The sequence below is a fragment of the Moschus berezovskii genome, chromosome 12 (assembly GCF_049115385.1).
Source record: "Moschus berezovskii isolate FMDL1 chromosome 12, NW_MosBer_1.0, whole genome shotgun sequence".
Classification (NCBI taxonomy): domain Eukaryota; kingdom Metazoa; phylum Chordata; class Mammalia; order Artiodactyla; family Moschidae; genus Moschus; species Moschus berezovskii.
In genome coordinates this window covers 55,057,134-55,073,716 of record NC_142471.1, presented here as the reverse complement: position 1 = coordinate 55,073,716, position 16,583 = coordinate 55,057,134, and the positions used below count along the sequence as shown (strand labels likewise).

The window sequence follows — 16,583 nt, the reverse complement described above, 5'->3', positions numbered from 1 at the left end:
TAATTTAAAATTTTAATTTGGGGGAGAAAAAGATTTTTTTAAATGTATGAAAAATCAGTTGAGAATTTTATTGCTTTTGGCTCAAGGCCACTGTAATACTGACTGGGCAGAAGGTTGAAAGAATATAAAGTTTGTGGGTGGGGTGTTGCAATTGGAAAAAAGTAAATGCTATGTTTAGAGTAGTTTAAAGACAGTATTTGAATGGTCTAAAAAACTATAATTAACAAATATAAGGCTTTGGTAGCTCTGGTAAATTATGGCAACCACAGGTCCTAGTTGGGTCATTTAAAAAATATCTGTTGAGTAAATGAAGTGAACAAATTCATAACTGAGGATCAGACAGGAAATGAAAAGAAAGGTTTTCAGAGCCCTTGAAGGAAAACAAAATGGGATCATAGTAGAGGACCCAAAAGTTAATTCAGGTTTTCAACAGTAGGAAATATATAAAAATAAAAATCATCACCAACATCTTAGTTGCTTATTTTGTTAAAAGTTGAGAAAGCATGAATTACCCACAAATAAATGTTTGGGGAAGGTATAGATGAATGAAGTTATGGAGACAAAATCTTCACTGTAGGTGGTTTAAGTCTGCAAATAGTTTTTCAATTATTTGGCACACTTGGCACACATTAAAAAGAAAAGAAAAAGTAATTGTACTATTAGACTGGACATAGATGCTTGGTAGATAAAAATTTGTATTTTTATAACAAAACATACAAAGATGTTAACTATATATTTAAAATAAATACTAACCTAGCATAGAAATGATCACTTTTCATGATTAGCATTTGATATATTTTAGAGAAGTTTTATAACAGGTAACATTTTTTTTTAATTTTTGTTTTTATTGGAGGCTAATTATTTTACAATATTATATTGGTTGGTTTTGTCATACATTGACATGAATCCGCCCTGGGTGTACAGGAGTTCCCGCTCCCGAACCCCCCTCCCTCCTCCCCTTATGCTCCCTCTGGGTCATCCCCACATACCAGCCCCTAGCATCCTGTAACATGCATCGACCCTGAACTGGCGATTCGTTTCACATATGATAATATACAGTAACATTTTTTTTTTATGCCAAAATTTAATACTTGGTACTAGACAGATTGAGCTTGCCATGTTTATGCTGCAGTCATGTTTTCACAATACCAGTAATAGCAAAATCCATTTCAGGAGTAAAAGTAAAGTGCAGAAAGAGCTGCTGCTTAGATTTTAAAGGAAGTCACATCAGCCAACTGATGAAAGTCAGTTTACACACCATGTGTTATCAGAGGCAAGTTAGAGGTCAGGTTTTAATACAATGGTTCTTTTGCAGAGAGAAAAAGATATTTCCATCTTGTGTGCCAATTTATTCTAAATTGAAAAAAAAAATATTTAATGATCAAAAGGCAGGAAGGAGGAACAAGAAGACCACATTTGTAAGGATCCAATGTCAATGTTAAATAACCTTTCTGGAAAAGCTCTACTTAATATTAATTAGAAGCAGAAGGAGCTCAGACGCCAGTGTGAGTCTGAGAAGGGGAGTGGTGTTCTGGGCCTGGTGCTGGGCTTGGGGTAAGAGGAGTCAACTAGCTTTGGGGACTCTGAAAGGAGTGGGCACTAGTTGTGCTTCTGATCCTTGACAGACCCCCTAAGGAGAGGAAGCAGGGATAGCCCCTAGAGCTGCTCAAAGTCCCAGCATGGTCAGATCAGAGTAGGAGCACAGTTCTCACCCTTCTGGAAGTCAGGGGACAACATCAAATATCTTAGATATCCTCACTGAGTTACCCCAAGAGTTGCAGTGTATTGACCTCAGGGTACCCACAAGACCATGGGAGAAGCAAAGAGAGGTGTTGACCTGAAGGGGCTTTCAGACAGGAATGCACTTGACCTGGACCAACAATTGAGGATGAGACAGGACAATGCATAGCTCTAAGGATGTCCATACAGGCAGAAACTTTAAGATAAGGTGAGCACCATCCCCCCTCTCCCCCTAGCCCAGACTTTAGCACTTTGTAGGGGAAAAAAGGATTCAATTAAATATTTCTGACTAGCAAGCCAACTTAAGTTTATTTGTTCTTAAAGTACTCCTTTTATAAGTGTTATAGGTATAAGGGAAATATATGATATACACATCATAAGTTAATGTTAATCAGGAATCGAGAAAAGGCAGAGATTTTTGTTTCCACCAATGCTGGTCTAGGTCAAACCATCCAATCTTTCCATAAAAACAAATTTAAAATGCAGGTTATGGGGACTTCCCTAATAGTCCAGTGGTTAAAACCTCCCCTTCCAATGCAGGGGCTGTGGGTTCAATCCCTGGTTAGAGAGCTAAGATCTCATATGCCTTGTGGCAAAAAAACCAACACATAAAACAGAAGCAGTATTGTTACAAATTCAATAAAGGCTTCAGAAAAATTAAAAAATAAAATTCAGGTTATAATATAAAATAACCTAATTAGAAACATCAAATAGTCAACAAGATAGTAAAGAACCACCTGGCCAAAATCTGCAGAAATGCACGAACCTCAGATGTAAGCAAGCACTAGGGTCTTCTGTCCTGACAGAGACAGATCTGCACTGATTTTGACAATCTCACAGGGGAGGTGAAAGAGACAACAAAGCCTCGAACAAGTGGGGAGAATAAAAAGGCTTTTGTCTGCAGTAAGCTGAGGTTCCTAAGAGTCACCCCCTAAAAATAAGAATTAACTCACTTCCCACTCCAAAAGACTACAGGGACAGCTGCCTTGACACTGAAAGGGTACACAAGGGGTGGGGTAGAGGTAGGTGGTCCATGAGAACTTGCCTGCACAAGGTGGTCCCTGTGTGTAAAAGTGCAACTCAAGTTCTCATCACCCGGGTGGTCTAAAAACCTTTAAGTGGTACATTTAGGTTAAAGGGGGCTTCCCAGGTGGCTCAGTGGGTGAAGAATCTGCCTGCATTGCAGGAGATACAGGGGATGTGGATTTGATCCCCAGAGTTGGGCAGATCCCTGGAGAAGGGCAGGGCAACCCACTCCAGTATTCTTTCCTGGAGAATCCCAAAAGTGGTGCCAGAGTAGCAGTGTCACCAGGCATCTGGCAGAAACAAAAGTAACTCCTCTGGGGTGGGGTGGGGAGGTAATTCATTCTAAGCCTCAAGAATCCCTACAGGTTAAGTTTTCAGTGGTAATGATGGATTTCCAGGCAAAAATGAGCCAGCACATGAGAGCAGACAGATAAGAGGGACTGGGAGAAATCTAATAGAGATGTCCAAAAACAAATTCATCCACTAATCAATTTTATAGCCTAATATGGAAAAAATATTTATTGAGCACCTACTCTGTGCCAGGCTGTATGCAGGATTGCTGAGATACATGCCATTTCACTTGTCACGAGCAAAGCACCCAAGTGATGAAAGGTTAGTTGAAATGGCATTATATGTATGTTTATTTACTTTCACTTTCTGTGTTTTCTGAAGACTTCCAAACACAAAGACTGCCCATTATTATTTAGTGACAGGTTTTGAAATAAACAGTAATCTTCTAAGGCCAAGATTGACATCACTGATTTCTTTCTCAGACTCTCATTCCCTCAGGTTTCCATGTTTGAGTTCAGTCTAATTATCCCTTAGGCAAACCAGATAACCACGTACATTAACAGGAAGACAAAGGGCTAAAAGATAAAGATAACTATTTCAGAGATATAAAACTCATAGTTAGCTACATTTATCTTTAATGGCAAAAGTCCAAAGAGATGATCGTGGAATAACAGCATGAATCGGACAACATTAATTTTAAGATAAATCTGGAAATAGCTGAAGGTACAGGAAGGGTGGAGAGAAGTTAGTCTAATATTTACTTATATATAGATTGCCTTTGTTGGCCAAGGTTGTTGACAAAATCTTGCTGATCATTTGGGTTTCTCTTGTAAGTCTGCACTAATTATCGGCCTTTATCTTCTATTTAGAAGGCTGATCGCCGAAGAATCGATGCTTTTGAACTGTGGTGTTGGAGAAGACTCTTGAGAGTCCCTTGTACTGCAAGGAGATCCAACCAGTCCATTCTAAAGGAGATCAATCCTGGATGTTCATTGGAGGGACTGATGCTAAAGCTGAAACTGCAATACTTTGGCCACCTCATGCGACGAGTTGACTCACTGGAAAAGACTCTGATGCTGGGAAAGGTTGGGGGCGGGAGGAGAAGGGGACGACCAAGAATGAGATGGCTGGATGGCATCACCGACTCTGTGGACATGAGTTTGAGTGAACTCCGGGAGTTGGTGATGGACAGGGAGGCCTGGCGTGCTGTGATTCATGGGGTCGCGGAGAGTCGGACACGACTGAGTGACTGAACTGAACTGAACTGACTGATCTTCTATTCAGCTTTTTACAATTAGAATTCAAATCATCACCTCTTTACTTCTGTATTTGTTTGCTGTCATTAGATATTCTGATGGTTGTCATTTACTGAGTATTTGGAACGGTCTGACCTGTGCATTCTTCTCCTTGCTGGGCAAACCAAGACAATATGTATAATAAAAAATAGTAACAGTAGCGACTGCATATGGGTCTAGGACTGAGCGAGACAGTGCTTAGGGAACTATTTACTCCTCACAACAATTCTAAGGGGCAAGTCATTATGGATGAGAAAGTTGATGGGCCAGAGAAACAGAGGGACTAAATGGAGCCGGAGCTTCACAGTTGGACAAACTGGAATTTAGTTTCCCAACCAGGGATTGAACATATGTCCCTTGCAATGGAAGCATGGAGTCTTAACCACTGGACCACTGTTGAAGTCCCTGGACAAACTTGAATTTAAATTCTAAGCTGTGGCTGGCATTTCTCCTCTCCTAGAGGTGAGGATCCATTTTCTGGGTAAAGGCTGCTATAAGGATGAGGCAAAGGGCCTGGCCTCTGGGAAGTACTTGTTTCTCCTTCCTTCCAGTTGGAAATTCATGTCTTGCCTCACACAGCATCTTCAAATAGTTTTAAAAGTATCCACTTCCAGGAAAATAATGTGATATTGTACAGAATCTTTAAAATAATAAAAGGTGAATAATGGCTTACATTTATGGGGAGCTTTAACTTTTCAATAGCTCTTCTATCCCTCCCAAACACTGGCTTCTTTGACCCTCTGGGAAATACTTTAATACCTCAGTTGACTTTCTCAGAATTTTCAAATTAGTTGTCTCCAGGACATAATAACATTGTCTGTGGGCCTTGAAAAATGCTAATCCAGGAAATGATTCAAGAAGAAAGGACCAGGCCTTTGTGTCTGTTTCCATCCTCTGGCTGCTGTCTGCCTCCTTCCTTCTTCTGGGATTGATGTGTGTGTCAAGGGGATGGGAGGTGGCCAAGTTCGGAGGGAAGTCAAGGGTATCGGGGAGGGCTGTGACACCTAGCTGTCTTTGGTTTCCATGGTAAAGATGCCTAACACAGCAGGAATGTACTACCTTCCCTCATAACAGAACCTTTCCTTTTTTATTTTTTCAAGCTTGTGAGGAAATCATCTTACACTCTCACATTTAAACCAGAACTACTTACTCTTCTTAGAGTGGTCTGAACTGAAAGGCTATATTCATCCAGAGAGTGAGGCAAAAAAAGAAATATCCGGGGACAATGTGTTCACCCCAGTAGACTGTATGGCACACAGTAGGGGCTCAACAAATATTTAGAGTGACTGCAGTCACTGGGGTGTGAACTGACATCCTCAGTTGACAATACAGAAAATAAGTTAATGATTTCTGTGAGTTTCTGAAAAACATCAGCATAGACTCACTTTCAGGAAAGCTTCCTAGATCAGCAAGAATCATTTTTCGAATAATTGATTAGTTCAGAGGTTGCACATGTGGGCAGATTTTGTTTTGGCCTGCAAAGTTTCAAAACACAGTTTGGGTTAACATTTAAAGCTTGAGAGATTTCAGATGCATTTACAGCTGTCTCTAATAGTATCTATCTCCAATAGTATCAATCTGGCACTTTGGGGGACTTGTACTGGTCCCCTGGGTTATAATCGTGTCAGCTATATAAAAGTTCCCAAGTCGTGCTAGCTGTTTCAGGTGTTAATTTAATCCTATGCAGAACACACACACAGACCTCAAATTAAAAAAAAAAAAAATAGAGGGTTCTAAATGCATAAATACAAAACCCAAAAACTCTGAGCTCAAGCTTCTCACTCCTCTGTGTGTGCAGTTGGGGTGATTTGTGTGTAAAGCCCCTGTTTTCAAGCCTTTCACTTCACAGGCTCTTGCTGACTGGAGGCAAGAAAGGGAGAGACCACCTGCCCCTTCATTACTGATGCTTGAGAAAGCAGTCTCATTGGAAAGGAATTCTTGATGCTAGCCGGGAGGTAATAACTGAAACCTCACTGATATAACAGGCTGCTAAGTGCCTCAGCAGCTTGTCGCTTAGAAGACACCATTTAGAATGTTACAGAAATTAATACAATTAAATAGGAATAAAAAATAAGTAATTTGCACTTAAGTATTTTCAAATATAATACCAAGAGACTCCCCACTTTAAAATCGCTCCTATAAAGGGCAACAGAATCCTGACCATTCTCCCTTCTTAAATAGCTGCCTCCTTCCTCCTGGACCTTCCTGAGGGCTCACTGTGGTCCCTGAAACCACACAGCCCCCAGCCCCTTTCCCTTGCTGCTCAAGCCCACGCTCCTAGCCTCTGTGTTCCCCCTCCACTCCCCTTCCCCAATTTACGTTGTTTCATCTCTCCTGCCACAAAAACACCTCAAAGATATTTCAGTGATAAGTATTACATAATAGTAATAAAACATTTATTGACCACCTACTATGTGCCAAGCACAAATCTGTTTGAGAGAGGTCAGCCCCTTCCCTGACCTCCATAATCACCTGAGGCTTTCAGACATGCTGGCATGCTGGTAGTTAAAAAAGATGAGTGTTCAGCCATCAGAGGCTGGCTTGCACACCACCCCTGGTGTGGCCCCAGTGCTGTCTATACAAGGCTCTTTCCAACTCTAAACGAGTCTGTGATCATCGCTGCCATTTTTAAGGATGCAGAATTTACGGGAGCCCCATCTCTAAGTGGGAATGGAACTTTTCAACAACCTTCTATTTCCTACAAATGGGGATGGCCCGGATTCATTGTGGATAAAATTGAACCTCCTCAAAACAGTGCGCTCATTTCACTCCACCAAGCTGAGAGCACCCCGCGCCACCCCACCCGCCATGGCTGAACTTACGGTGCCACCCGATCCCAACAAGGAGCTAGAACCCTGCCAGTGCAGAAAGGCAATTTCCCTTCCTCGTCTAGACAGCCGTCAGTCCAGTCCAGTTCAGTCGCTCAGTCGTGTCCGACTCTTTGCGACCCCATGAATCACAGCACGCCAGGCCTCCCTGTCCATCACCACTCCAAGGAGGTTCCGTGGACAAAACCCCAATGACTGTCCCTGACGTGTCGCCAGCGTCCAGACTTGGCAGGACCGGGGGCGCCTCAGTCTCTGCCCCCCACCGCTTGGACCCGTGCGGAGTTCATTCAAAAGAAAAGACCGGTCTAGAAAAAGTTCTCGGGGGAAGAAAGGAAATTCCCCATCTCCGGACCTTTCTCTGGATGGGGACCCGTGTCTCCGGCCCCGGAGGTCCAGCCGGGGCGTGAGGACCCCCGCGGGCGCAGGCTCCCCGCGGCGCGGGACGGGGAGGGACTGCCCCGCGAGGGCTGCCCCGGGGATCCCGGCTGAGCCTCGCCCTCCCGCTTCCCTCCGCCGCTTCCTCCTCCCCGCGCCCCAGCCTCGGCGCCCCGGCTGCTCGCCTCGGGACGCTGGGACCCGAGCGTCCCGGGCCGAGAGCGGAGGAGGAAGGCAGGCGACTGGCAGCCTACCGTCTTCTGCTTCTTGACCTCGGACATGCTGGCTGGCTACGGCCGTGCCCGGCGCGCTGGAACGCGGAGCCCGGCCCCTGCAGCGGAGGCGCTAGGACGCTCGGGCGGCGGCGGCGGCTGCCGGACTCCGGGGAAGGAGGTATAAAAAGGCTCCACAGACACGTCGCACTTCCCTTGACCAGCCCCCTCCTCCTCCTCCTCCTCCTCCTCCCGCCGCGCTCCTCTCCGCCCCGTCGGCTCCGCCAGCAGCGCCCGGCCCAGGGTACCCTGCCGCCGCCTGGGCGGGGTCCCGGGCCCGGCCGCCGACTCCCGGGAGCGGCCCCGCTGGGCCCGCCGAGGTTGGAGGCAGGACCCTGCAGCCGAAGGCGCGGACAGACACGCCCCGCGCGCCGTGGGAGGTCAAGTTCGCTTCTCCCCGTTCCCACTCCCAGCGGGTGCCTGAGCGTCCCCTCACCTCTCAGCCCGCCCGCGCGCCTCGCAAGGAAGGCTTCCTGCGCCTGGGACCTGCTTGAAACCGCCAAGCTGGTCGTCAGGGTCCTCCGTGGGCACCGCTGCCCCAGCTCGTCTTCCTGGGCAGTAATCACAGCGAGGGTTAACATTTTCCGGTCCTCACTGTGCGCTCCTCTGACCTTTGCCTTAAGCCTCCTGCACCCCTCGCCCCAGGCATCGAATCCTGCCTTCTCCCTTGAAGCAGTGGAGGCTTTCAGACTTTCTCAAGATGATATTCCAAGTGAGGGGCCTCAGGCCCAGGCCCAGGTCGGCCGCCACTGTTCAGTCTTTCTGCACGAGCAGCAGCATCGATGATGCTGATGAAGAAATGCCCGTGGGCAAGGCCGGCCTGCACCTTCTGCGCCAGGCCTGGGACTAAGGGGTCTACATGCATTCACTCCTGTGGAGCCTACGATATTTTCCTCCTGCTACAGATGGGCCGGCTGAAGCACTGCTCCTATTCACTAAGTTGAGTAAGCAAGCCCAGCCCCTGAAAATGATCAATGGTAGCCCAGAGACTTGTTTCAATCCATGTTCCAAACCTTTTCTATAGTACTTCCCCGTGGTCAGCAACCAGGATGGGCCCTAAGGAGGAAAAGTAAGAGGAGGCCCAGTTGTCTTGGCTTGTGGACTACATCCTGCTGCTGCTGCTAAGTCACTTCAGTCGTGTCCGACTCTGTGCGACCCCATAGACAGCAGCCCACCAGGCTTCCCCGTCCTGGGATTCTCCAGGCAAGAACACTGGAGTGGGTTGCCATTTCCTTCTCCAATGGGCTACATCCTAGGGCTTCAAAAGTTAATCAGAGGGCAGCTCTTTTAACTCAAATGTCTGGGACAATCAAAAGAAAGGAAGAAGCTATGGTTAGGGACAACAACTTGAGGGCAGTTCTAAGGCTTCACACCCCTTTTACCTTAATTCTGTACACAATGTGACAAGCAGATCAATGGGACTGAGGGACGAAGGCACCAGGAAGATGCGCAAGAGCCACCCTGCCCATTCCAACTTTGGTCTTCCTTCTGGGAAAAGCTTGAAGTGATAGCCTAAGGAGGTGAGGACTGGAACTCTGCTTTCATATCCAACTGTAGTTCTGGAAGACTGCCAGCTTTCCAGACAGACACTGAAGATCTGAGTATTCATTCATTGACCGCCCTTCTCCATGGGGAAGTGGGAAAATAAATCAGGAGTCAGAAACCTAAATGGGAGCTCATATGTTTGTCCAGTCTTGAAATATCAGTATATTTATTTTCTTACTCATTTAGAGTAAGCTGCCACCACTCCTTTCAACTGTGAGCAACTGGAGGGCAAATGCTGGGTTTGAGTTTCTGTTCTGCACACGAACTAGCATGTTTTGATTTTATGGGGTTTAAACTGTAACATCTCATTCTAATTTTATTGAAAAAAATCCTTTGGTATCAGTTCCAACCATATTTTGAACCCTGCCAGATCCTGCCCTAAGAGAAAACTAAGTTTGGATAGAGAAATAGCAATTTTCATGTTTGGTTAATTTCATATTGCGTCTTTAAAAGCTGAAACAGCACTTCCATGGTGGTCCGGTGGTTAAGAATCCACCTGCCAACGCGGGGGACACGGGTTCAATCCATAGTCTGGGAAGATTCCATGTGCCGAGGGGCAACTGAGCCTATGCATCATGACTACTGAGCCCACTCTCTGGAGCCAAAGCCCATGGGTTCTAGAGCCTGTGTCCTGCAACAAGAGATGCCACTTCATTGAGAAGCCCTGGCACCACAACTAGGGAATAACTCCTGCTCGGTACAACTAGAGAAAGCCTGCGCAGCAACGAAGACACAGCACAGCCAATAAATCAATCAATAAATATTTTTTTTTAAGCTGAAACAGAAGGAGGTCAAGTGTTAACTGTAAGGGTAACTTCCTGGAAAAAGAATATATGACTGTTTAGACCTGAGGCGGGGGGAGGTTTGAGACCATTTGTCCAGTTTCCCTCTCCATGTAGTTCACAGACAGGCCATGTGGTGCTGAGAGAGGAAAGGTAAACTGACTGGTCACTATTAGGGGCAATGCTCAGTCTCAAACCCAGGTCAGTTGGCTCCCCAGATGCAGTGAATCACTTAGCCTCTAGGTCAATTATTTCAAAGCCCCTGTGATAATTGTAAACTGGACTGTTTTATCTTGTTTTAGATTTATTTAATTCTCAGAGTACTTCAGAACAGATATTCTTCCATTGCTTCCAAAGACTTGTGGAAATAGGATGCCTTAGCTCCCTTGGACCCAAACTGCATTAAGATCCTTTAACTTCATAGATCATCAGTATAGTTGGAATTCAGCCTGGCAACCCACTGAAAAGTAAAATAATCATGCTTTTTTATTTTTCCAAGGTCTTTGTTTTAATGGTGATGTTTGGAACTCTTTTTCATCTTACTATGCTCTTTCTTCTGGTACAGGACACTCCTTTGCAAAGATCTGAGCAACTAGCACTTAAGTTTTGAGATCTGTGACTCCAGCACATCAGAACTGGAGCAGACTCATTCAGGGAAGGAAGGCAGGGGTGAGATCTGTCTAGTCACCTGGATACAGTCTCCGTAACTTTCTCAGTAGTGTTGCTTGTGAGACTCCACTGTAAGACACCTGCCTGGTACCATTTTACAATCCTTGATGCTAGTCATAACATTTGCATGAGGGTATTAAGCTTTTTTTCCTATTTTCTTTTCTTTTCTTTTTTTTGTTTTCCTTCCAGGAATTGGCTTGGCTTTAATAACTAACTTAATGAGGTGGTGATTACTACTTGGGCTTTTCATTGTTTAGAAAAAATGGAGTCAACTTCCCCAAATAAACAAGGGAAACACATATACGAAGTGAGATGTTTATGCCACAGATTCTCCAACACACTTTAGGGAAGCTCGTCACATTTGGGGGATCTAGCTTGGAGGCATCTTCCCTGGGTTGGCCATTCCAAAGGAATGCAGCTGCATTGCCGCCTAGTGGCTGTAATTCATAAAAGAGACGTAATCGTTGAACCCTCAGATGGTGAAATATCTGCCTGCAGGAGACCCACGTTCCATCCCTGGGTGGGGAAGAGCCCCTGGAGAAGGAAATGGCAACCCACTCCAGTATTCTTTCCTGGAGAATCCCATGACAGAGGAGCCTGGCGGGCTACAGTCCTTGGGTTGCAAAGAGTTGGGCATGGCTGAGCGACTAAGCACTTCCTAAGCCTTCTGGGGAGGTGTAAATGGTAGAGAATCTGCCTGCAATGCAGGAGACCTGGGTTCGATCCCTGGGTTGGGAAGATCCCCTGGAGAAGGAAATGGCAACCCACTCCAGTATTCTTGCCTGGAAAATTCCATGGACATAGGAGCCTGGTATGCAATAGACCATGGGGTCATCAAGAGCTGGGCACAACTGAACACACACAAGCACCTGTACAATAATAAGTACAGCAATTCCCTTGGGTCAAGAAATCCTTACAGAAAGTTCGCTAGCATCCAAATATTCTTCCCAGTCTTGGGCACAGATACTGCCAAGACAAGCAAGACACAGTCCATGTCTTCAAGAAACAATCAGAAGGAGACAGTCTCTGCCTCCCAACTCCACCCCAATACACTGCAATATATTACTGCATAGGTACATGCTAAGTCACTTCAATCATGTCTGACTCTTTGGGACCCTATGGACTGTAGCCCTCCAGGTTCCTCTGTCCATGGGATTCTCCAGGCAAGAATACTGGAGTGGGTTGCCATGCCCTCCTCCAGGGGGTCTTCCTGACCCAGAGATTTAGCTCATGTTTCTTACATCTCCTGCATTGGCAGGTGGGTTCTTTATCACTAGTGCCACCTGGGAAGCCCACAATATATTACTGGGACTGGTAAAAATGATATATGGGTAACTTAGACATTTTGTTTTAATTTAAAAAACATGCACTTCACTGATCTTTGAGGTAGGGCTAAAGGCTTCTACTGAGGTATGGGTATACTGATGGGAATTCCAAATACCACTCTCCAAAGGCATCTTCACCAATTTCCAGTTTGGAATTTTATAGAGTTAAATATTAAGGGAGGAAACAATTTGAGAGAAGATTTCTTCAAAATTTCCATATACTCCTCCCCCATCTTTATCTGTTCTCTCGCCTGTCCCTAATTCAGCAGTACACATTTTTAGCAGCTTGTCTTTCCAAAGCATCCAACTGTTCTCATGGAAAACACAACTCTTTTTTTCCCACTCATATACTATTCACTTAAGTCACATCTAAGTAAGTTACTTAGTTACACTAACAGGTTCAAGTGGCATAAACGAGTTTGGGAACAAACACAGCGGATCTCAGTAAGCACCCAGCTCCTAGGGAGTGCAAGTGCTAAAGTGTGTGGGTGTCCCATTGTCAAAGAACAACTGTCTAAGAACACCGCGTGTGCTGTGGGCATCGGTCATTGCCTTTTCCTGAAGAAATGGAGAGCACAGATTAAACTGGCCAGTAAGTTAAAAGGAAGGATACTGTGGGGGCACAGAGGGGGGATATCCAGTTCAACTTTGAAAGGAGGGAGAGTGGAGAGAGATGCTAGGTTTTTACTTGGCAAAAATGATACATAAACTGAGACTTGAAAGAAGGGTAGGGCTTGTCAGCCCTCCCCTCCCCAAAGAAGGGGCATGTGTAAATTTGAAAATTTAAAGGCAGAGAGCTGCATGAAATAACATGGTATGTTCAGGAAATTATAAGTATCTGGATTGCTGACTTTAAAAGAAACAGTAGAGGAGCTGGGGGGAGGGCTGAAGGCTGTAATAGAGGACGTGCCATGTATTATCAGGGAGCAACTTCGCGTGTTCTCTTTATGCCCATCACGGTGCATTAGCCATGTATCTATTCATTAGTCATAGAGACACATGCTGTGCCCAAGGATGAGAAGGAGGTGAAGGAGATGGATATGTACACAAATAATTCCAAGGGAATGCCTGAATAAAGATCAGGAAGCAACAGTTAGAACTGGACATGGAACAAAAGCCTGGTTCCAAATCAGGAAAAGAGTATGTCAAGGCCTATATTGTCACCCTGTATTTTATCTTATATGTAGAGTATATAAGTTCAGTACATAAATTCAGTAACTGAACTGAAGTTGTAGGGAAAGTGTGTGCATACACACAAACACACACACACACATGAGACAAAGGTAATGCCTATGAAGAGATCAGTGGGTCGTGGTAATTCAACCTGCATTTCAAGGCTAAGAGAAAGCCAGATAGGAGGGTGATCTGTCACCTCACTAATGGTCCAGGCTGCCTGGGCTGATGTCCCCAGCAAGCCACTAACACCCAGACTGCACAACAACTCTGACCCAGTCACCAAAAAGCTGCTCACGGAACTTAGGCCCCCAGAGGAAAACCCCACACACTTCTAGGCAGAAGTAGTGCTCTTCTTGGGTGGAATCTAGGACATAGATTTTTGTCTCCTCTTTGTATTATTTTTAAAAGAAATATGTTTATTAATATATGTACACATTTTGGAAAATAGAAACATTTAGGGTATTTAGGGAAATTCACTCCAAAATTCAACAAACCTCAGTGAAAACAAGTAGCATTTGTTTAATGGTTTGAGTCTATTAATTGGCTGCATTTTCTATCTTCAATCAGTTCAGTTCGGTTCACTCGCTCAGTCATGTCCGACTCTTTGCAACCCCATGGACTGCAGCACACCAGGCTTTCCTGTCCATCACCAATTCCTGGAGCTTGCTCCAACTCATATCCATTGAGTTGGTGAGGCCATCCAACCATCTCATCCTCTGTCATCCCCTTCTTCTCCTGCCTTCAGTCTTTCCCAGCATCAGGGTCTTTTCCAATGAGTCAGTTCTTTGCATCAGGTAGCAAACATATTGGCGTTTCAGCTTCAGCATCAGTCCTTCCAATGAATATTAAGGATTGATTTCCTTTAGGATGGACTGGTTGGATATCCTTGCAGTCCAAGTGACTCTCAGGAGTCTTCTCCAATGCCACACTTCAAAAGGATCAATTCTTCAGCGCTCAGCTTTCTTTATAGTCTAACTGTCACATCCAGACATGACTACTGGAAAAACCATAGGTTTGACTAGACGGACCTTTGTTGGCAAAGTAATGTTTCTGCTTTTTAATATGCTATCTAGGTTGGTCATAGCTTTTCTTCCAAGGAGCAAGCATCTTTTAATTTCATGGCTGCAATCACCATCTGCAGTGATTTTGGAGCCCCCAAAAATAAAGTCTGTCACTGTCTCCATTGTTTCCCCATATATTTGCCATGAAGTGATGGGACCAGGTGCCATGATCTTAGTTTTCTGAATGTTGAGTTTTAAGCCAACTTTTTCACTCTCCTCTTTCACTTTCATCAAGAGCCTCTTCAGTTCTTTTTCGCTGCCATAAATGTGGTGTCATCTGCATATCTGAGGTTATTGATATTTCTCCTGGCAGTCTTGATTCCAGCCTTTTCTTCATCCAGTCCAGCATTTCACATGATGCACTCTGCATATAAGTTAAATAAACAGGGTGACAATATACAGCCCTGACGTACTCCTTTCCTGATTTGGAACCAGTCTGTTATTCCATGTTCAGTTCTATCTGTTGCTTCTTGACCAGCTACAGATTTCTCAGGAGGCAGGTGAGGTGGTCTGGAATTCCCACCTCTTTCAGAATTTTCCAGAGTTTGTTGTGATCCACATAGTCAAAGGCTTTGGCATAGTCAAAAAAGCAGAAGTAGATGTTTTTCTGGAACTCTTTTGCTTTTTCGATGATCCAACGGATGTTGGCAATTTGATCTCTGGCTCCTCTGCCTTTTCTAAATCCAGCTTGAACATCTGGAAGTTTTTGGTTCACCTACTGTTAAAGCCTGGCTTGGAGAATTTTGAGCATTACTTTGTAGCTTGTGAGGAGAGTGCAATTGTGTGGTAGTTTGAACATTCTTTGGCATTGCCTTTCTTTGGGATTAAAATGAAAACTGACCTTTTCCAGTCCTGTGGCCACTGCTGAGTTTTCCAAATTTGCTGGCATATTGAGTGTAGCACTTTCACAGCATCGTCTTTCAGGATTTGAAATAGCTCAACTGGAATCCCATCACCTCCACTAACTTTGTTCATAGTGATGCCTCCTAAGGCCCACTTGACTTCACATTCCAGGATGTCTGGTTCTAGGTAAGTGATCACACCATCGTGGTTATCTGGGTCATGAAGATCTTTTTGTACAGTCCTTGTGTGTATTCTTGCCACCTCTTCTTAATATCTTCTGCTTCTGTTAGGTCCATACCATTTCTATCCTTTATTGTGCTCATCTTTACATGAGATATTCCCTTTGTATCTCTAATTTTCTTGAAAGATCTCTAGTCTTGCCCATTCTATTGTTTTCCTCTATTTCTTTGCATTGATCACTGAGGAAGGCTTTTTTCTCTCTCCTTGCAGGTTCTTTTAAAAGATGTGGAAGATATGTTGATCCATGTCACTTAGAGGCATTAAATTAGTAGAAAAATATCCAACTGAACTTAATAGATTTTTTAAATCTTTTAATGACATCACCAACTCTGTGGACATGAGTTTGGGTGTACTCCGGGAGTTGGTGATGGACAGGGAGGCCTGGCGTGCTGTGATTCATGGGGTCGCGGAGAGTCGGACACGACTGAGCGACTGAACTGAACTGAGCTGAAATTACCCTTGGACTGCAAGGAGATCCAACCAGTCCATTCTAGAGGAGATCAATCCTGGGTGTTCATTGGAAGGACTGATGCTAAAACTGAAATTCCAATACTTCAGCTACCTCATGCGACAAGTTGACTCACTGGAAAAGACTCTGATGCTGGGAGGGATTGGGGACGGGAGGAGATGGGAACGACAGAGAATGAGATTGACATGAGTTTGAGTGAACTCCGGGAGTTGGTGATGGACAGGGAGGCCTGGCGTGCTGTGATTCATGGGGTTGCAAAGAGTCGGACACAACTGAGCGACTGAACTGAACTGAACTGAAAAACTATTTACGTATTTTTGGCTCTGCTTTGTTGCTTCTTGGGCTCTTCTCTAGTGGTGACAAGTGGGGGCTACTCTCTAGTTGTGGTGTGCAGGTTTCTCATTGTGCTGGCTTCTATTGTGGAGCACGGGTTCGAAGCCCACAGGATTCAGTAGTGGTGGCACATGGGCTCAGTAGGTTTGGGTCCTGGGCTCTAGAGCACAAGCTAAGTAGTTGTGGGCCGTGGACTTAGTTGCTCCACGGCATGTGGGATCTTGCCAGCCCAGGGATTAAGCCCGTGTCTCTGGCTTTGGTGGGTGGATTCTTCACCACTGAGCCACCAGGGAAGCCCCAAACTTAGTAGATT

General features: G+C 45.0%; 1 protein-coding gene across 1 annotated transcript in view; it reads right to left on the bottom strand.

The window, feature by feature from the left end:
* PAPSS2 (3'-phosphoadenosine 5'-phosphosulfate synthase 2) overlaps positions 1–7,982 on the bottom strand; it is an 89,672-nt gene extending 81,690 nt beyond the window's left edge. The window contains exon 1 of the mRNA XM_055425156.2: positions 7,810–7,982. Within this exon, the coding sequence (XP_055281131.1) occupies positions 7,810–7,836 (27 nt within the window). The 5' untranslated portion in view covers positions 7,837–7,982. The remainder of the gene's footprint in view (positions 1–7,809) is intronic.
* Between the last annotated feature and the right edge of the window lie 8,601 nt (positions 7,983–16,583).